The following is a 22,401-nucleotide window of genomic DNA, read 5'->3' on the forward strand; positions in this document are numbered from 1 at the left end:
TGTCACCAAGTGATTCAGTTTTAGATATTTATTGGTTTCCTACTACAAAGATGAAAATTTATTTATCAATCGTTCCCCCTCACACCTTTTCACTCTCTTTCACCTTATTGTTATCTCTCTTCTTTCCTAACCAAGCTTAAATTCCATGGTCAAACACAACATTAGCTCCCTTGCATGAACCCTCAACACTTTTCCTTCTCTTGTTTTCTTTTAATCATTAGAAAAATCTACAACTTGTTTTAAATCCATTTCTCCACCTGATTATACCTGCATAGCTGGAAAACCTCACACCTCTGTGCTGACTGAGTTCTTTTGAAATTCATCACAAACCTCAAGTGGTCCTTGGGGCTTCCCATCTTTCACACTTTCTCCTTTTTCCTCAAATCACCATCATGTCCTCCCCCCTCTCTCTGTCAAATAATGACTTTGCTTCTTAACTCAGTAAGAAAGTTGAGGCAATCAGAAGGGACCTGCTAAAAGCTCTGAACCTACAAGCACCTAAACCCTTGACATTGCCTTCCTTCCTGGTACGAAAGATGAGTTGTCTCTCATCCTATCCATGGCTAACCATCCCACGTGTATATAAGATCTCATCCCTTCTAAATTACTCAGAATCTTGGGCCCCAATTCTCCCTGCATTCTTCCATCTCCAGTTTTTCCCCACGCTACTGAATCATTCCCATCAACACACAAATACGTTGTTTTTAAGACAGGAAAAATAACACTAAACAAACACAAACAAAACAATCTTTCACTCTTTCTCCACCACCCTGTTTCTCTGTTCCCATTTTTAGCAAATCTCCTCAACAGAATTGTGCTGTTTCCAGTTTCTCTCCTCCCAGTCTCTCTGAAACATATTCTAGTCAGCCTTAAGCTACTAATTTTCCTTAACCTGTCTGCTACATTCAACACGGCTGAGCTCTTCCTCCTCCTGGAAACACTCTCCTCCTTGGTTTCCAGGTACCACAGTCCCCTGATCCTTCTCTCTACATCATGGAACAATCCCTTCCAGACTCCTTTACGGGTCCCACCCTTTCTCCCAGCCCTCTTAATCTTGATGGGCCCCAGGGCTTCACCTGTGCACGTCTGATTTCCATCGTCACTCAATCCCCATACTATCCTATGTAGTCAACTAATGACTGCCTAATTCACACACTTATCCCAAACCTCTGCCATGAGTTTCAGACCAGAACCTGCTACTGTTGATGTAGCTTGGAAGTTTGATAAACAATTTAAGCTTAACACATCCAAAAATAAACTTCTGACAGTCCCTCCAAAAACTGTTCCACACGTAGTCTCCTTACCTCAGTAAAGGGCAACTCTGTCCTTCCAGTTGCTGGGGCTGGAAAACCTTGGGGGTAATTCTCAACACATTTCTCTCACACTCCACATCTAATCCTATGGTCAATCCTATTTACTTTACCATCAGAACATGTCTGGAATTCAACCACTCATTTCCCTCTCCAGAGCTACCACCTTAATCTAAGCCACCATTCTATTTTTTTCCCAGATTACTACAATATCTTCCTACATGGTCTTCTTGTCTCCATCTAAATCCAATCCCCACCCCACCCCCATAGTCGCTTCTCAATAAAACAGCCAGAATAATCCTTTTAAAACTTAAGCCAGGTCATGCTACTCTTCTTTTTTTCATGTTACTTATTGGTTCACAGCCCTCAAGTGACTCCTCATTTTTTTCAGAATAAAAGCCAAAGTCCTTATGATGGCTTAGAAAGATCTACATGATTCCCCTGCCTTCTTACCCCTTGGGCTTTATTTTCTGTGACTGTCTTCCTGGGTTATTGCACGCCAGCCACACAGGACTCGTTTCTGTTCATCATGCTGCCAACTCAGGCCCCCAGTCCTAGCTGTTCCCTACGCCTAGACTATTTTTCCTCTAGGTGTCCACATGTCTTAGCCCTCACCTTCTCCAAGTCTTGTTCAACTGTCACCTTCATAGAATAGCCCAGCTGACCACCTGAGCTCCCTTGTAAAATTTCAATGCCTTCCACCCCAGAGCTTCTCATCCTCCCTTTCCCTGTCTTTTTTCATAATGCTGATCACATTTTAGCATACTATTATGTTTTACTGACGTCTTATTTGTTGTCTACCTCCTCCCACTAGAATATAAGCTCCATGAAGGCAGGAATATGTGTCTGTATGGCTCACTGCTTGTCTCCTCAATGCTAAAACGTGCATAGCAAGTACTCAAAACGTTTTTGTTAAATGAGGGAGTATACGACACCAAAAGCAATGGCAAAAGAATAGATAAATTGGACTTCCTCAAAATTAAAAACTTTTGTGTATCAAAGGACATTATCAAGAAAGTGAAAAGATAATCTACAGAATGGAAGAAAATATTTGAAGATCATATATCTGATAAGGGCCTAGTATCCAGAATATATAAAGAACGCTTGCAGCTTGACAGAAAGAGAAACAACCCAATTAAAAAAATGCAAATACGACTTGAATAGGCATTTCCCTAAAGAAGATATACAAATGGCCAATAAGCACATGAAAAGATGCTTAATTATTAGGGAAATGAAAATCAAAACCATAATGATATACCTCTTCACACCCACTAGGATAGCTATAATAATAGAAAAAGAAAGGAAGGAAGAAGGAAAATAACTAGTGTTGACAAGGATGTGGGGAAATTACAATATTATTATCATATTATTAATGTATTATTTAACTATTAAAAGGAATGAAGTGTTAATACATGCTACAGTGTAGATGAATCTGGAAGAATTTATGCAAACTATAGGTGCTAGACACAAAGGTCACATATTGTATAATTCTATTTATATATAGTATCTAGAATGGGTAAATCTTTAGAGAAAGGTAGAAGATTGGTATTGGCTAGGTTTTGGTGGGGAGGGGTGAGTGGGGAGTAATTGCTTAGTGGGTATGGGGGTTTACTTTGGGGTGATAAAAATGTTTTGGAACTAGATAGAAGTGGTGGTTGCACAACATTGTGAATGTACTAAATGTCACTGAATTGTTCACTTTAAAATAGTAAATTTTATATTGTGAATTACACATCAATATAAAAAAAAGAAAAAATACAATGAATGTATTTTTTCAGGTTCCAATTCAAACAAAACTGTAAATAGATGTTTTTGAGGCAATTGGGGAAATTTGAATATGGATTAGATGATAAGATGTTTCTGTTAATGTTGTTAGACGTGATCATGGCATTGTGGTTATTTAAGACAATACACTCCTATATATATATATTTTTTAGATACTTACTGAAATGTTTATGAGTAAAACCACATGATGTCCATCACCTGTACTTAAAAAGAAATAGCATTCAAAACTTGAGATGAAACTCATATAGCAAAATGTTAGTGGTTCTTGAAACTGGTTAATAGATATGTGTGGGCTTATTGTCTACTTTTTGTGTCTGTTGAAATTATCGTAATGAAAAGTTTTAATTAAAAAAAGTGGATGAATAATATTAGATCTATATTATCTGTAAACATTATTATGCCCGTGTAAATTCTATTCATAGCAGAGACAGTAGTCTGTTATGATGTCTTTTCCTCCTTTGCACAATGTTCATGTTCTTCGTGGAGTTAATCATTTTCCTTTGCCATGATTGTTATGCTTAGTTTTCTATTTACTTATCTCTAATTTATTCTCAGCCTCTCCCAGGGAGTCTAGATCTCACAATACATTCAAACTCATCAGGTATTCTGTCCATTTCTTCATTGAGATGTTGCTTCCAGAGATTTTTGACCTGTCAGTCTCAACTGACTGTTCTTAAGGCTCAACACAAAAGTCTTAGGAATTCTTAAATGAAGGTTTCTTTCACTTCTTTCTTGAGTTGAATCCCATTTCCTAAATCCCATACCTCCTTCTTTGCTGGCTTACTTTTTTATTTTGGTGGAACATCTCACGCGTTTTTCTGAGGGAAAGAATGCCTGGGAGGTAAACTTATTAAAATGTTATATAACTGAAAATGGCTTTATTCTTTATGTCTTTACGGTAGCTGGGTGAAGGATTCTAGATTAGAAATCATTTCCTTCATAATTTTTCATCTTCTTCTTAGCTTCTGGAGTTGCTATCAAACTTTGATGCCATTCTGACCCCTGAACTTTTGTTTATAACCCCTTTTTACTTTCCAGAAGCTTTTAGGATATCCTCTTACCCCTACTGTCCTTCCTTGGCATGGGTTTATTTTCAACCACTGTTTTAGGTCCTAAGCTGGAAAGTTATTTCTTGAGTTCAGAGATTTTCTTGAACTGTTTCCTTTTCTACATTTGATGGAATTTTTCTACATTTTCTATACTTCTTGAATTCCTTTCTCCTGAACTGGTCCTTTCTTGTCTGTTTTCTACATTTTTGTCATTTTGCTCTAGTTTCAGAGAAATTTCCTTAACCTTATCTTGAAACTCTTAAGTTACATATTTTTTTAATCATATTTTTAATTTCCAGACTTTTAAAATTCTCAGAATGTTGCTTTTTAATATCTTGTTCTTATTTCATAGATGCAATACTTATTCTTACTTTTCTGAAGATATTGATAGTTTCATTGAAATTTTAGTTTTTTTCTTTTTGTTTTGATTTCCTTTTCTCAGGCTAGAGGCTTTCCTCTGACTAGTGATGACCCACTATACAGCTGACTGGGAGCTCTGTATATGTTGGGTGGGGACGTTTCTTGTTGGCTCTGAGCTTCACACAAGCTAGGTTGTGTCACTGGGATACTCTTAACGTTGGTAGTTTTAAGACTGTCATCTTGCAATGTTAGATTCCTCAGAGAAAAGTCTTCCAACTGCCAGTCTTGAGAGTATAAGCTTGGCTACAAGTGTTTGATAGTTGGAAGAATAAGGCTCCATATCTCTAGATTCAATATATATATAGACTTTTGCTTAAATCTATTCTTTTCTGTATGATCCACTCACCATCAACTATTTGTTACTGCTCAATCCACAGACACTCTGGTTAACTCTCTCTAGATAGCCAGCTTTTGTAGTCTTTCACCAAATTGGTAGAGGGGCTCAGCTGACCTGAGTAAGGGAGGGGATCTGTGGATCTAATCACTTTTTACAGATTTTCAACCATTTCTTCTGTTCTATCTCCAAGCTTAATTCCAAAGGCACCACTAATTCCTGAGCATTTGCAGCTTTCTGTGGTATAACCCACGTGGCTTCTAGGCTTTTCTTACTGCTTTTTTTAGGGTTCAGCTTTTCAGGTCTTAGTCATTTACCACCGGCCCTTCTACTTGGCAGGTGTTCAAAAATTTGTTATATCCTCTTCCGTTCTATTTACCCTTGTCTATTCATGCCTTAAAAAAAATCCCTTGTCATTTTTGTAGGATTTAAGGATGGAGTGAAGATAAGTGCATGTGTCTCATTCACTGTCTTTTAACTGGGTATCAAGAATAGTATTTTCAATGTAAATTTGCTCTTTTTTTTTTTTTTTTTCGGTACGCGGTCCTCTCACTGTCATGGCCTCTCCCGTTGCGGAGCACAGGTTCCGGACGCGCAGGCTCAGCGGCCATGGCTCATGGGCCCAGCCGCTCCGCGGCATGTGGGATCTTCCCGGACCGGGGCACGAACCCGTGGTTCCCTGCATCGGCAGGCGGACTCTCAACCACTGCGCCAGCAGGGAAGCCCTAAATTTGTTCTTTTTTTTTTTCCTGCTAGGAAAGCCGGGTTAGTAAAGCCGTCGAAGTGATGATTCAGCATGTAGAAAATCTGAAGAGAATGTATGCCAAAGAACATGCTGAATTAGAAGAACTAAAACAGGTTCTTTTGCAAAATGAAAGGACTTTTAACCCTCTTGAAGATGAAGGTAATGAAAGTTTAAGATAATTGTATCAGTTATGTCTTTCTAACTTTCTTCTTTTTCATTCTCTCTCTTACTAATTCTTATTATATAATGTCTTTAGTATAAGACCCTTATGTTAAGATTATATTAGAAGGATATGATATATATAGAATATAAGAAATAACTCATTCCTGTTATTTATATAGCCCAGAGTAAGATGTCAGTTAGAAAACAAATTAGGAGACAAGATGGATTTTATGGTAGACACCAAGATTTCATTAAAATGATGACATGAGCGAATATAACTAATCCAACTCATTGAGTTGACCCCAGTGTTGTCTTACTTAGGATATGTTAGAATTGGCTTTTTCTCCACACATAAAGCAAGGCACAGTAGCATAAATGAACCACTCTTATCAACAATGGTTTTGTATCCCTCGAACAAGGAAGGACTGTGACAGGGTAAGCAATCAATAGATTGGAAAATAGGGAGACATCTGAGACCATGGAGAATATCTTAACAGAAGGCTTATATGAACCTTATAGTTTTGTTTTAAATAGACAGTATGAATGTCTATAGGCAGAATTTTCATTTTAATGATTCTGTTCCCTCTTCTTGAAAAGTAATAACATGTGATGATCTTCTGATCTGTAATTTTGGACTCATTGATTCAGCAGACATTCATTTAGTGCCCCCTCTGCTAGGCAGGCATGGTGGACATTGGCAGTGACATAGAGGACTGTATTCCATTGGTTCAGATTACTAACGTTGTGAATCACCAAATAAATGATAACCAGATATTTATATTGCTCAGTAGTCTCTAGGGTCTTAAATATTTTCCAACCATTGCTTTTCTTTGTAAAGAATTAAGACCATTGCATTAAATTGCACATGTAATTCCAAAAATACACAAATGTGTTTTCCCTTTCAGGTGACTGCCAAATTAAAAAACGTTCAGCTTCTCTAAACTCTAAGGTAACAAATGTCTATCAAATGTTATAGCTGAGATGGTTTTAAAATACTACTTGAAGCAACATGGCTTTAAATCATAAAACAACAGTGATTTTAATTCATATATATGTGTTATGTATATATACATGTGTGTTTATATATGTACGCTTTTGTACTTCTTGCAATATTTGTACATCAATTAAGTTTGCCTGGCAGCGAGAGGAAAGCCAGTATAACGATAGTTTCTCTCTCATGTGAAACCAAAGTTGGGAATAAGCAGTCCAACAGCTTCACAAAATCCCAGTCCCCGTCTCTCTTGCCGAGTCATCGACCTCAGCACTTTGCTTCCATCTCATAGTCTAAAATCTTTGTCATTTCTGGGTACCAGGTCCTGGTCATTATGTTGAGTCCTGCTCCAAGAAAAAGGAAGAAGCGAGAACAGGTGTTCTCTCTACCTCTGAAGACACTTCCTAGAAGTCCCAGATAACATTTCCCTTTTCATTCTTTGTTGGAAATAAGATGAAAACAGTTTTTATTCTGGAGGCTGTATGCCTAACTAAAAATTAGTGGGGTTTGTTACTAAGTAGAAGGGGAAAACAGGATATTGAAAGTCAACCAGCAGTTTCTGTCCGTTTGAAAATCAAGATTTCACTGAATTTTTGAGCAAGGGACTTTAAAATCATTCCATCCAAATCTTTTTCACAGATGAGGAAATTAACTTTCACAGAAGTTAAGTGATTAGTTATGATCCTGCAGTGACAGAATCATGATTAGAACCCAGGATTTTGGACCACAATTTGATATTTTTGATGTTCAACTAACCTATAAAAATAAATTAGAAATGGTGGCTTAAGAAAAGTATTCACATAAAACTTCTTCAGTTTATTTCCTGAAGTTCTACTTATTTAAATGTGAAGAGCCACAAAATATAACATTCTCCTGTACAAATCTCAAGGCTGAGGTATAAACACATCCATTCATTATAATGTCATACTCATCCTTAAATGTATTAAATGGAAAAAATGAAACCATGAAAAAAAATCCCTAAAATAGGTGCATATTTATCTCCTCTTGAGTTGGGGAAAACCGTTCCAAGCATAAAAGAAATGATAGCAAAAGAGGGGAAGAGATGAGGGACTTCCCTGGTGGTCCAGTGTTTAAGATTCCACGCTTCCATTGCAGGCGGCACGGGTTCGATCCCTGGTCAGAGAACTAAGATCCTGCATGCCACATGATGCGGCCAAAAACAAAACCAAACCAAACCAAAGATAACCAAAATAAAAAAAAAAAAAAAAAAAAAAAGAAGAGAGAGAGATAAAAAGATTTGGCTACATTAACAATAAAAAAATTCTGCCAAGAAATATCATTAACAAAATTAATATAGGCAAAAATCATAAACAGGTGGTTCTCAGAGCAGATACATACAGGGTTATTTGGCATAGAAAAACAGTGTTCAGTGTTACTGGAAACCTAAACAGAAAGCCTTATGTTCCTTACTTGATTGGCAAAAATTATCCATTGTTGGAGAAGGTAGAATATAAATTGGCAGAATATTTCTGGAAGGCAATTTGGCCATAACAAAATCCTTGAAAATATGTCTCCTGTTTAACTCATCAGTGATCAAGTACATGGATGTGTACATTCAAGAATACCCATCAGTGTTTCATACAAGGATAAAGCATTGAGAATTTTCTAAGTGTACATTTTCCCCCTTTGGGTAGCCATCTTCTCTTCGAAGAGTGACCATTGCCTCTTTGCCCAGAAATATTGGAAATGCAGGAATGGTAAGCAAATCCCTAAGTGTTCTTAGTCAAAAGCAAATTTATTTCCATATGACAGAAATATAAATTTACTACACTAAATTCATATTTTATTATTTCCTTAACATCTGAACTTTAAAGGTGGCTGGGATGGAAAATAATGACCGATTCAGTAGGAGGTCAAGCAGTTGGTAAGTGTAATTTTCTGGTTGCTCTTTGGGAACCTTACTGTTTTATAACTGGGCTAAAGTAAATGTTTGAAATAAGTGATATAGTAACATTTGATTTGTATGGAGTATATGCAGAATAATTATAAAAACTGGCATATGTTCATGGAATTATTTCTTATAAAATAAGCATTATATGAATATGCCAAGGAAAAAATAAGAATGTATCATTTTTGTATTGATTTAGGTAGTGGGAAATAAATTGGTAATGGCTACAGAAGTATTTGATTTGACAAGTGGCTATAATCATCTTTATTTAGGCGTATTTTGGGGTCAAAGCAGACTGAACACCGTCCCTCATTACATCGATTTATTAGCACCTATTCCTGGGCAGATGCTGAAGAAGAAAAATGTGAACTGAAGTAGGTGAAGCTTGATGTGTTTATTAACCTGATGTGCCGGGCATAAATAGTGGGGATCAGTTTTATTCTGTGGAGATGAGGTCAATGCTGCATCATCAAAAAGATCATTCATTGTTTAAGACTTTTGTGAACTATAAAGTACTATATTAATGTTACTTGCTAATACATTCACTCTCATAGCACTCAGTACTTCAAGGTTTGAGGTCTTAAGTTAGAAAAGAGCCTGGAATTTGCCAGATATGTGAAGAGAATTTTTTTCCTGTATAGGTTTCTTGTCATCGGGGGAAAGGTCAACAAAGAGCCACAGAAATAAAATTTTCATCTACTTAGATGAATTATTTACAACATCTAATGTAATATGTAATATGTGCGCATTATATATACGTCTTCCCTTTAAGTAAATGAAGACTAGGGGAAACATAAAACTCTACATTGCCATCTCTATATCTAGCAAGTTAAACAAATAAAATATACTCCTATAATGAAAGGTAGAGGGCAAGAGCGAGGGAGAAGAGGAAATGCTGCCCCTAAATCCTTGGGTGACATTGGACAAACTGCTTAGCATTATTTGGTCTCAGTTTCCTCGTCTGTAGAGATCTTAATGAAATGATTTTATGTTGATTTTATAACACGTTCATTGCGTGCCTGTTATGTGAGACACACTACGCTCAAGCTTAAGAGGTATAAAGATGAAAAAGACATAGTTCCTACCCTCAGAGCCTTTACTTTTTCCTTAAATAATCCTGGGAGTCTAATTGCATGTACTGAACTCTTTTTAGATTTAGAGTTAACATAATGGATATTTTCTAATCTGGGTTAAAAAAAAATCAAGAGTTTCCTTGAAAAGATTATAATCTATTTTTAAATTTTTGTCAGTATGGTATGATTTCTACTGCAAAGTTTTCGCAAACGAAGACTGAAACCTTGAAAATCCTACAAGAATTCTGGCTTTTGGGCTTTGTTGCCTTTAAAAACCAAACTAAAATCTATCACATGCATTCCCTATAGGTGTTTGACTGAAAAACAAAAACAAAAACTTTGAGACACAATTCCCTTTGGCAGTTGTGAGGGGATTGTCAGTTTGGGATTTCAATATTCAAATCCAACTAGGGACTCATCAGTGAACATGAAACATGGAACATGAACATGAAACAAGTTTTGTTCAGGTAAAGGACCCCTCTTTAGATAATATGATTTTATCTAAATACAGTCAACCCATTTGCTACTTCCCAGCTCACTGACCACTAATAGTTTATTTTAGGTAGTTTTATACCAAACATGTCTTCATAAACATGTTTAAAAGTATTAAGATTTTTTAGAGAAAGAAGAAATGACACTTTGACGTTATTCCACTTTAGCACTGCTCAAAAAACCTACAGAAAAAAGAGTAAAATCAATTGTTAATGAGAAAAATTTTATGATACATTGAATGAAAAATACACGGAGAAATATAGCATCCACATTTGCTTTTTAAAGTGTAGTTACTAATACACACACAGACACACACACACGCACATGCTGAGAAGGAAAATCACAGTAACAACTGTGGTTAATTATGAGTGGTGAGAATTGACTAACTTACACATGTTCTTTGTAAATCTCCCCTTTTTATTTGTTCTTTGGCTAGCATCCCAATTTTCTGCAACAAACATTTGCTATTTTTCTAAATACAGAAAGTTACTTTAAAAAATTAAATTCCTGGGCTTCCCTGGTGGCGCAGTGGTTGAGAGTCTGCCTGCCGATGCAGGGGACGCGGGTTCGTGCCCCAGTCCGGGAAGATCCCACATGCCGCGGAGCGGCTGGGCCCGTGAGCCACGGCCACTGAGCCTGCGCGTCCGGAGCCTGTGCTCCGCAGTGGGAGAGGCCCGCGTAACGCAAAAAAAAAAAAAAAAAAAAAAAAGAAAGAAAGAAAAGAAAATTGAATTCCTATAAATGGTTAAAAATATAAAGTTGGTGATCTGACTTTTAGAATTATATTTATCAAATCTTTCTAAAGCAAAACGAATATCTGCAAGCTTCCTTAGTAATACAGGAAAATTTAGCAGTATCTTATAAATGATAATAGCACATTATCCATAGTTTAATATTTAAAAACAATATTTATTTACAGAACTAAAGATGACTCAGAACCACCTGAAGAAGAAACAGTAGAAAGGACAAGAAAGCCAAGTCTTTCTGAAAAGAAAAACAATCCATCAAAATGGGATGTCTTTTCAATGTAAGTTGTCTACTTGCTAAATGATACCATTTTGGTGGAATGGGGAAAGGTAAGGCAGGGTTAGCAGAATTAATCTTAATCAAATTACTTTACTAAAAGACCTTTCAAAATGTTAAATTTAAGATGAATAACAAACTCCATATGGTGTTTAACAAGTATCCCTGAACCTATGAACTACAAGAGGCAGGTGAGTTCACAGTGTTAAGAACTTGGCCTTGGAACCAGATGGCCCAGGCTTGAATTAGCTCTCTGACTCTGTGTGACCTGGGCAAGTTCATCCATTTTTGAGCACTGATTTCTTCACCTGTAAAATAGAGATGATAATAGTACCTATGTCTTTGCTGTCATGAGTAAATGAATTAGCACATGTAAAACACATAGTTAACTATTTTCAAAGACTTATATGATGCTGTAATCTTTTTTGGTGGGTGTTTCTAAAAGGAATTTTAGGGTTTCAGTACAGCAAAAGTCCAGGGTATGGTGAGAAATAAGTGACATGTTTATAAGTACATATATCTTGCTCTACCCAATGAATAACATTATTTCTTCTACCCCAGGAATATAAATTGCCTTACCTGATTGAAAAAATGAACTTAATACTCAAATGTACTTGTTAGGAGTTAAGTAATGCCTAAATCACATAATTTTCAGATTCTTACCTTAGCACATCATTTCTTTAATTCTAAAAATTATAAGGGGTGTGGGGAGCAGATTGTGGCCAAAGCCAAGAGGCTAGATCATACTATGTAGCTTATTATGAGGGGGTGTTGGTGGAATTATGCAGGGCAGACGCATGACTTGATTATTGTTGACAAAAGGAGTGTTTCTAATAACAGATTATTGTGATTACCACATGCTGACTTTGTGTTTTCCTTGTAGTTGTAACACAATAGCTTCCTGGGCAACAAATCTCAAGACTTCCATCAGAGAGGCCAGTAAGGCACTCTGGCTTTCTGTCGCGTTCATTGTACTATTCGCGGCATTGATGAGCTTCTTCACAGGCCGATTTTTCCAGAAGTCTGTGGATGCTGCTCCCACACAGGACGGGGACTCCTGGATGTCTCTAGAACATATCTTGTGGCCATTTACCAGACTCCAACACAATGGGCCACCGCCAGTGTGACTGCAGCACATCCTAATGTGCTAATGCTAATCTTGATTTTTAAAGTTTCAGTATCTGAACTTTGTAAATTAGTAGCTTTTAGCTGGGAAATTATAGCATGGAACCAGAGGTTCTCAGAATGACTGTAAGATATTTTATATTCCCTCTTTTTGTGATTACCTTCCTAACTAAAATACAATGGGGAGGAAGCCCACCTATATGATTTTTTTAATGAGCTTTTTGAGGAGGAGATATTATTGTTTGTTAAAATTTATTGAAATAAAGAACCATTCAAATTTTCATACAGTGAATGTTGGAAGTCTCAGTAGGTCACATATGCATAAGGAAAAAAACCCTAATTCTTAGAAAGTAAAATTTGAGTGTAAAATGCTGATTAGATCATTTTTAACAGCCTATTTGGCATATATCCACTCATTACACTTTATTGTAGAAATACCGGATTTTTCTCCAAGTTGCTTCATTCTTCATACTGAATAAAATTTTATCAGTGGGGATTAAGAATAGCTGAGTAATCTAGTTGAGAGTAGCATGTGGCATACAGAGTCAACAAACTGGCAGCTGGAACACCTAACTTTCTTCATTGCTTCTTTAGAAGCAAAATCCTTAACCATGTGATATAAAGTAGAATGAAACTCAGTTTCTTCTTTAAGGGCTTCAGAGAATGCATCACTGGATTCATTGATTTTGAGGCTTTGTGCCCTGTCACCATTAAACATTAAAAGGGTCCAATTAGGATTCTGAATGGGTTCTTCTTTAGGAAGGTGTTCCCTCACCTAAAGAAAAAGAAAGAAAAATATGTTAATAGTTCCTCTTTTATTGGGTATTTTGACAGTAGAGTATTTTATTTGAAGGGCTCAGTTGAGTTCCCTGAATTGCTAAGATAAAAAGAAACAGTCTTAATGTCCCATTTTTTTTAAAGCATGAAACTGTTTATATCTTGGTGTTTATGGAACTTATCAAAATGTATTAATTCCTTAAAAATATTTATTGAATGGCTTCAAGTGTCAGGTACTCTTCTAGGTGCTGGGGATAAAACAACAAACAACAAAGAAAAAATAACTAAACGTATTAATAAGTAACAACTGCAACAATAAAAACCTTGTCTTCAAGGAGCTTATATTGTAATAGGAGAAACACACAATAAACAAGATAAATAAATATGGTGGCTCATTTATGCTAAAATATTCATCAGTCATCGTGTAGAATTTGATAAGATACATTCTTTATCAGGCAGTAGGAAATGTGCCAGAAAGTTAAACTGGAGGCCTAACCCTCTCAGAGGAGAAAGTCTGTGAATCATAGATGATATACTCACGTGAAAGGCTGACATTTGTTCTTCAGTTGATGTAAAGAGAGATAAGGTCTCTAAGCCTGAAATCAAGAGCATTTGATACCATAATGGACAATGAAAGTATAACCTTCACATCGTTTGGTTTTATTTATTTATTTTTTTTGTGCGGTACTTGGGCGTCTCACTGTTGTGGCCTCTCCTGTTGCGGAGCACAGGCTCTGGACGCGCAGGCTCAGCGGCCATAGCTCACGGGCCCAGCCGCTCTGCGGCATGCGGGATCTTCCCGGACCGGGGCACGAACCTGCGTCCCCTGCATCGGCAGGCGGACTCTCAACCACTGCGCCACCAGGGAAGCCCTGGTTTTATATTTTTGACAAAATTATTAAAGAAAATGAAGTTGTAAAACTCCATTTTGAATGTTAATCTTTTTCACCTTTTTAAAAGGAGAAACCATGGTCTACATTCATTTAGCTTTTGAGTATCTTCTTCTTTTGGAGCACAAAATAGTTTAATGGGGTTTTTGCATACTATACCTGAAATACAACTTTGTCAGAATTGCATACTGTATTCCACTTGCTCCAACCAAACGCAAAAGCAGAACTTAACAGGGCCATTTGTCGATAAGCTTTCACTTCTACCAAAGGAAGCTGTCAATATACAAACAAATAGAGTTGATCATAGAGCCTCTCTAGTCTCCCTTCCATCCTTGGCCCCCTACAGTCTGGTCTGGTCTCAACACAGATCCATTTAAATGTAAGTCAGCTGAAGTTAATCAGACAGAGAAGACAAGTATCATATGATATCACTTATAAGTGGAATCTAAAAAAATGGTACAAATGAACTTACTTACCAAACAGAAATAGAATCACAGATGTAGAAAACAAAATTATGGTTAACAAGGGAGGAAAAGTGGGGGAGGATAAACTGGGAGATTGGGATTGACATATACATACTACTATATATAAAATAGATAACTAATAAGGACCTACTGTACAGCACAGGGAACTCTACTCAATACTCTGTAATGGCCTATATGGAAAAAGAATCTAAAAAAGAGTGAATATATGTATATATGTATAACTGACTCACTTTGCTGTAGAGCAGAAACACAACATTGTAAATCAACTATAATCCAATAAAAATTTTAAAAAACTATTAAAAAATAAATTAAAATTCAAATATTAAAAAAATAAAATAAAATGTAAGATTACATGACTTCTTTCTCAAAACGGGGCAATGGCTTCCCTTTTCAGAGTAGAATCCAAAGTCCTAACAATGCTCCACAAGGGCCTCTGTGGTCTGACATCCCCCATACACCCCATTATCTCTCTGACCTTATCCCCTGTTCTTCTCCCTTTGCTCTCTCGGCACCCCGGCCTCCTTGCTGTCCCTCCCATCCTCAAACACATCAGGCCACACCCTCTGGGCTCTTTCCCCAGGTCTTCTCTCCACCTGGAAGCTGATATCCTTCCAGAGATATCAACTTGGCTAAATTCCCCACCTTGAAGCGTTGCTCAAATCTTGTCTCCTTATTGAACCCCTCTCCCCCTACACCCTATTTGGTATTGTAACTTTCCTTTTCCATACCACTTAGCACCTTTTGACATATAAGATAATTTTGTTTATTATGTTTGTTGTTTATTTTTGCCTCCCTCAACTAGAATGTAAGCTCCACAAGGGCAGGGACCTGTGTTTTATTCACTGTTTCCTAAGCATCTAAAACAATGTCTAGAATATAGGTGTTCAGAAAAAAAAAAGTCTTGAGTATAATATTCTGAAAAGATGACTAGTATATGACATTCAGCATTTGTAGAGTAACTGGCAATTTGAGTTACTAAAACTAAGGTTGTTTTTTTTTCCCTACGCATATAATGTATGCACTCTTATTGACAGGATTATTTTCAAATGTTGTGTCTACCTATATTGCCATTTTCTGGTATATTATAAACTTGTTCTTGAGTATAGAACTCTTCTGCCCAAAACACCTTTCATGATTAGAAGCCACTCTGTCTTCATTCATGCATCATAAATATTTGCTAAACATCTGTTGTATTCTAGGAATAGGCTTGGTGCTAGAAGAATCAAAGCTGATTAAGAAACGGCCACCCCCCTCAAGGAGCTCGCAGTTTAACATGGAAGGATCTCATTTAACTAAACTTATGTGTCATATGAAGCTGTACGTAAACAGGGAGGCTCTGTCGAGAAATAGAAGGAAGTGGGTTTGGTGGTCCTTGTATGTCTAATTTTGCCTGACTTATCATATTTGGGAAACTGCTGAGTCATTTACTCTTTTAAGAAATCTTACATGTATCCAGTCTGGAAGGAGAAAGAAAGCATAGGAAATGCGAAGTTGCTCAGACTCTACCTTTGCACTAAACTGACCAGCTGTGGTTACGCTCCATGTGTCATTATGAAGATCATACAATAGATTATTAAATTTGAGAGAACCCTGGATTTCTGGTCATGCTATTTATTCCTTCCTTTCTAACTATAATCTTATATAAGTGAATATAGAAAACCATTGGTGTACCTTAAGATTTATATAAAATTTAATACTTGCTAACATTCTAAATGTCCAGCACATTAAATTTGGAAAGATTCATTCTTACCTTATAGTTTATAACAACATAAAAGTGAGAGTGTCCAGTAGGGAAGATATTCAGTCCAGCTTCTTTCAAAGCAATAATGAAAGAAACAGGAGTCATCCACTTTTCTTCCAAAATAGAGGAATGCTTTTTGTTATTTAGTTTGATTGACGCTAACATGCAGAGGTTTTCCTAGTTTCAATAAGAAAAAAGAAGCGCTTATACAAGTTAAAGAAACTATTACCTCATTATCATTCTAGGTCCAGCTGTTAGGTTCTTTACACTATTAAAACAAAATCCTATATTAAAAAGAATGCAGGACAGATATGTTTTAGGCCTGACCCAAAAGCTCCTCTGCAAAGTCTCCACGTTACCTTAAGCAGTTTATCAACTCTTCTTGGGCTCATCTGAGCAATCCAGGGACTGAACTGAAGGATCTCTCAGGTCTCCTACTTTATAAATTATGATCTAAGAATACTACATGTGTTCATATTGATATATAATAGCTATTTGACAGCAATCATGTTGCAACTTTTAAGGATCATAATTTTTTATACATATATAATAAAATTTTAACGTAAGAATGCAAAATTATTATCCAGTTTTAAAGTTTGCAAAGTGGCGGGACTTCCCTGGTGGTCCAGTGGTTAAGACTTCATGCTCCCAGTGCAGGGGTCCCGGGTTCAATCCCTGGTCAGGGAACTAAGATCCCACATGCTGCAACTACTGAGCCCTCATGCTCTAGAGCCCACGTGCTGCAACTAGAGAGCCTGTGCACCAAACTACTGAAACTGCCTCAATGAAGACCCAGCATGGCCACAGTAAATAAATAAATAAATTTATTTATTTTAAAAAATGTCTGCAAAGTGGCAATTTGAAGGTGTACAGAGTTCACATCTCTCATCTGACTTTAAAAGCCAAATTTGATGATATTCTAGCCTTCCTGCCACAGTCATAAGGAATTTCAGGTTACCTCTTTTTTTCTCTCTCTCTCTCTTTTTAAAACAACTTTCATGAGGTGTATCTTACATATCATAAAATTCACCCAAGTGCACAGTCCAGTGATTTTTTTGGGTAACTTTACTGAGTGGTGCAACTATCACCATAAATCAGTTTTACAGCATTTTCATTCCTCCAATAAAATCCCTTATGTCCATTTACAGTTAATCCTCATTCCCACCCTCAGCCTCAGGCAACCACTAAATCTACTTTTTGTGTAATTTCTGAGTGACGAGCAATGGAGGCACTCAAAAGGGATTTCAAATGGCTAGGTGATAAGATCAGGAAGCCTCTTTAGAGTGGATCAAAAACTCTGAAAGTCATACTGCAACCAGGCTTATATCTTCACCAATTGTTCTATTCCTAGTAACTTTAGGGTACAAATTTGTACTTTACTTATTACATGCTATCTCCTATCTATCTATTTAATTTATATTTCATTTAGAAATTACAGTTCAAGGTATATTGTAAATAGATTTATAAAAGACACATTTCAATATGTAAATCAGCAGTGATTGATTGCTTTGACACACTTACAGTCATCAAACAGATTTAGCTCTTTGACATGACTTGCTATAACAGCAGTTTACCTTAATTTGTATTTGAATCTCAGTAAATACTGTAGTCACAGTCAGAAGTACTTTATTCACATCAAGTGGTCTTAGCTCCCATGACTGGTATGGCATATTAACATGAGCATCTTGAATCAAGGTTACAGGGCCAAAAGTGTCCAGGCTGAATGTTATAAGTCTGTCTTCCGATTTGTAAGATACATTGCTGATGCCATCAGTTTTCCAGTGTTTACCTTTATAATTAGGAAGAATGTGACATTAGTTCCATTTTTTCCTCTGCAAAAATAAGAATGAAACCACTCCCATAACTGCAATATGTATAAATTGATTTTTCACATTTAGAATAGAATCTCCACAAAAAGCCAGCTTTGCTGGGAGTTTCTTCCTGTCTACAGGATCAAGTCCAAACTCCTCAGCACAGCTGTGAGACCTTTAGAATGAAGCTCTGATTCTGATTTCCGGCTTCCTCCTTTGCCACTTCTCAGACCTCTTTCCAGCCACACTTTTTCTTCTTCTGCAACAACATCATATACCTCTGAGCCTCTGCACATGCCGTTCTTTCTTCCTAGAGGACTCTTCCTTTATCTCTTAGAGAAACTCTCTTCATCTTTCTTTTTAAACAACTTTAAAATTCACCTGTCTTGAGTATGCGATTATTTTTAGTAAATTTATCGAGCTGTACGACCATCATCACCACCCAGTTTTATTCCGTTTTAGAACATTATTATCCTCCAAATAAGATCTCTTATGTCCGTTTATAGTTAATTCCCATCCCCATCACCAGCCCCAAGCAACTACTAATATACTTCCTGTCTCTAAAGATTTGCCTTTTCTGGACTTTTCATTAAATACAATCATATAATAGGTGGTATTCTGTGTCTCTTACAACTCAATAATAAAACACAACCCAACTTAAAAATGGGCAAAAGATTTGCATAAACATTTCATCAAAGAAGATATACAAATGTATAGTAAATACATTAAAAAAGATGCTCAACATTACCGGTCATTGGGGAAATACAAATTAAAACCACAAACTACCATTTCACACCCACTAGAGTGGCTATAATCAAAAAAACAGATAATAACAAATGTTGGCAAGGATGTGGAGAAATGGGAAACCTCGTATCTTGCTGGTACAGCTACTTTGAAATACAATTTGGCAAGTTTCTTAAATAGGTAAGCATCAATTTACCATTCAACCCAGCAATTCCACTCCTAGGGATATACCCAAGAGGAATGAAGACATATGTCCACATGAGACTTACATGTGAAAGTTCTCTTAGTCTCTTAAGGACCTGTTCAATATTCCACCCTAGGAGAAGCCTTCCGTAACTCTCCAGATGGGACCCAGCCACTGTTCTGCTCCTTAGCACTTCTATTATATAGCACCTTACTACATTGTATTATGATTATCTTCCCTCTCTGCCTCTCCTACAACTTTGAAAACTCCTGGAAGAAGGAACTATGTCTCATTTATCTCTATCTTTCTTATTGTTTAGCATATTTATGGAACAAATGAATGAATCATTATCTTTCTAGAACACCCTCTTCATTCCCACTTGGCTTTCTCCTCTTCTCACATGGAGGGTTTCACTGACTATTTTTGAGTCTCAAATTCAATATAATAAATACGATTATATTGGAAAACTAAGTTCTTTATAATTCCTCTTTTTGTTTTTACATTAACAAAATTATTTTAATTTTTAAACGTAAAAATTAAGTATTGCCTATAAATAAATTCTTCAACTTTCTAGTATTCCCTGGCAAAAAAAGTTTCCCCATGGTTTAAAAATTACTGGAGTTGTAGATTACTGTCGTATAATTACTGTAGTTAGAGTCAATTTTTACATATTGTATTTCCCTGAATCATGTGGGATAATTTACCTTGTCTAATACTAATTGAGTAAGAATAAATTTTAATGTGATAAATATTTAGGAACATTACCATTAAAGGAAAGGAAAAGTGAAACCTCTAAAAGCAACATAAAAGGAAAAAATTACCTAATGTTCATTTTGATATACTTTATGGTTTAATGTATTGATAAAAATATACTGTTTTTAATATATAAATTATTTCTAGAATAAATAATGTCTTGTGGCTATGTCTATACAAGCAAAAATATGGAGTAGTGTAGCAACCATGAAAAAGTTTAAAGTACAAAATATTCTCTAAATTCTCTGCCCCCATTAACTAAATAAAGTTAATAGCTCTGTGCTTTAGTGATCTTATCTGTTCTAAACCTATCATCTAGTATGTAAACCCTTTCACAAGTAAATAGATGGATGTAGAATAATTCACCTACACTAAAATCAAAGCTATTCAGCTTTCATCTAAGAGCCCCAAAATGTGCATACATTAATTCACAAGACCGAGGCCTTTCAAAGTTTAGCCTGCCAACCCCAAATAAGGTATCTGCTAATGACTGGTGAATTATTAGCTTGTATTTCTGTTAGTACTTCTGATTTCATTGATATTTATTTAACACTTTGAATAAGCAATAACTTCCCATGATTCGTCAGAAGTTATAAAGAGGCATACAGTGGCTAGTTTTCCTCTTTCTCAGGTTTCCCATTTGCCCACTCCACATCCTCAGTACCTGGCTGTAATAAGCTTTGCAACTTATAAATCATTAGCATTAAAATAATCAAATTTTAATCACTCCAGTGTGAATTATTTGGCCATTTCAAGAGAGAGTAGGGTTTTCATTTGTTTGTTTTTGATTTGCTATGCTATCTTGATATTTTTGTTCATTTCCTTCTTTTTTAAAACGTAATTGTATAAACATAAAGACATTTCTCAGAGAATATGGCAGATATAAACACTTCAGCAACTAATAGTTATAAAAAACTCCAATCCCTATTCTTTTCCATCAAGAGCAAACAAAACAAAGACCCTAGAATTGGCAGAGAAATATGTAAGATTAGAAACTCAGTTTACACGCTGCATTTCCTAATTTGATATAAGAATTTATATTATTGTATCTCTTTTCATTACATAATTATCAAAGCTGGTTAAGACATTGCCGTACCTTCAGCATCCCACCTTGCAACCATAGGATTCTCAAAAAAGATCACGTTCTCATGAACCTGAAGCATGACCTCTATGGGTGGGAAAGTGTTTTCTGTTTCAAAGTCTTCTGCCGTTTCTGGAGGATATGTATATTTCTGTAATCCTTCTTTGAGTATCTTTTAAAAATGACCAAAATAATACCAAGTTAGAAGCTGACTGGTAACAGTTAAAGATGTAAATATTGCTGAATAAGCTATACAGTTATTTTAAATAAGCACTGCAGTTTGGTCACATTTAACTATAGATTGACTAACAAAATGTCACAATAAAATTCAAGATAATGATTTGAGGAAAAAAAAATCACGACATTTGAATGTAATTCAGAACCCTCCTATGGGCCAGGTTCTATGCTGGCTGGGACTTAACTATTCATTTTATCCCTCCAAGTAACTGTACAAGGCATATATTTAACAGAGAGGATAACTGGCACTTACAGAAATCAATTAATGTGCCAAAGATTACAAAATGACTTCAAGAAGTGCCCGAAGTCAAAAATAGATCTACAGGGCTTCCCTGGTGGCGCAGTGGTTGAGACTCCGCCTGCCGATGCAGGGGACACGGGTTCGTGCCCCGGTCCGGGAAGATCCCACATGCCGCAGAGCGGCTGGGCCCGTGAGCCATGGCCGCTGAGCTTGTGCGTCCGGAGCCTGTGCTCCACAACGGGAGAGGTCACAGCAGTGGGGGGCCCACGTACCGCAAAAAAAAAAAAAGTTACAAAATAGAGGGAAAAATTGGATGGGGAAAATTTCTAGGGCACGTGTGAGATTATTAAAAAGGGACTTGGAAAAAAGGAGGAAGGCCTCTTTGTTGCAGGAGAGAAAAACAGGTGTGAAGGAGGATATTTTGGGCTCAAACTGGGAGCCTGGAGTGGTGGTATCAGGATATCCTGCCAAAATTCAAGAACAACAATTCTTTGGATGAATCCTTGAAATTCCCAGTTCAGGGTGGGACCTTCCTATGGATAAAGAGTTTTGAAGGCCTACCTCCACCAAAGGGTGTCTTTCTTGGCCTCCTCCCTGTCCTTCAATTATCCCTGAGGTAGGGAAAGTTGATTCAAGTAGATTCTTCAAAGTGGCTACAGACCAGATTATCTCCCCACGTTCACCCTAATAACTGCATTCTCATTTGTGGGGAGAAGGGGAAAGGAACAGCAATATCATCCCTAAGAGGGTAAAAATTAGCTTAGGGGGGTCATGAAACAATTGTACTCTTTTAGGTATAAAATACAGATACACATATAGCATATAAGCAGATACACAGTATATCTGTGGTATTAATATTTTGGGCTGGGGGGCAGTTGGGAAAAAAATGTCTACAAAGACTCCTTAGAGGGGTGATAATGGAAAAAAAATAAAAATTGAGAAATACGTCTCTAATTCAAGAATGCATGAAGATCCTTAATGGATAGGATTGTGGGTGAGAAGTGCCTGACAATCTATGTACATGATGTGTTAGAGCAGA

At 36.5% G+C, this 22,401-nt stretch overlaps 2 protein-coding genes across 11 annotated transcripts in view; one reads left to right on the forward strand and one right to left on the reverse strand.

Moving 5' to 3' along the window:
* IRAG2 (inositol 1,4,5-triphosphate receptor associated 2) overlaps positions 1–12,701 on the forward strand; it is a 92,168-nt gene extending 79,467 nt beyond the window's left edge. For both annotated transcript variants that reach the window (XM_012533439.3, XM_012533440.3), the window contains 7 exons: positions 5,655–5,802; positions 6,711–6,754; positions 8,452–8,514; positions 8,632–8,681; positions 8,978–9,079; positions 11,190–11,297; positions 12,177–12,701. In XM_012533439.3, the coding sequence (XP_012388893.2) occupies positions 5,655–5,802; positions 6,711–6,754; positions 8,452–8,514; positions 8,632–8,681; positions 8,978–9,079; positions 11,190–11,297; positions 12,177–12,420 (759 nt within the window). In that variant the 3' untranslated portion in view covers positions 12,421–12,701. The remainder of the gene's footprint in view (positions 1–5,654; positions 5,803–6,710; positions 6,755–8,451; positions 8,515–8,631; positions 8,682–8,977; positions 9,080–11,189; positions 11,298–12,176) is intronic.
* Positions 12,654–22,401, reverse strand: part of DNAI7 (dynein axonemal intermediate chain 7) — a 73,911-nt gene continuing 64,163 nt past the window's right edge. For all 9 annotated transcript variants that reach the window (XM_033430228.2, XM_049694195.1, XM_004270910.3 and 6 more), the window contains 5 exons: positions 20,900–21,056; positions 17,886–18,100; positions 16,321–16,488; positions 14,245–14,358; positions 12,654–13,193 (listed from right to left, as the gene is read on the reverse strand). In XM_033430228.2, coding sequence (XP_033286119.1) covers positions 12,915–13,193; positions 14,245–14,358; positions 16,321–16,488; positions 17,886–18,100; positions 20,900–21,056 — 933 coding nt within the window. In that variant the 3' untranslated portion in view covers positions 12,654–12,914. The remainder of the gene's footprint in view (positions 13,194–14,244; positions 14,359–16,320; positions 16,489–17,885; positions 18,101–20,899; positions 21,057–22,401) is intronic.

The sequence above is a fragment of the Orcinus orca genome, chromosome 11, assembly GCF_937001465.1.
Source record: "Orcinus orca chromosome 11, mOrcOrc1.1, whole genome shotgun sequence".
NCBI lineage: Eukaryota > Metazoa > Chordata > Mammalia > Artiodactyla > Delphinidae > Orcinus > Orcinus orca.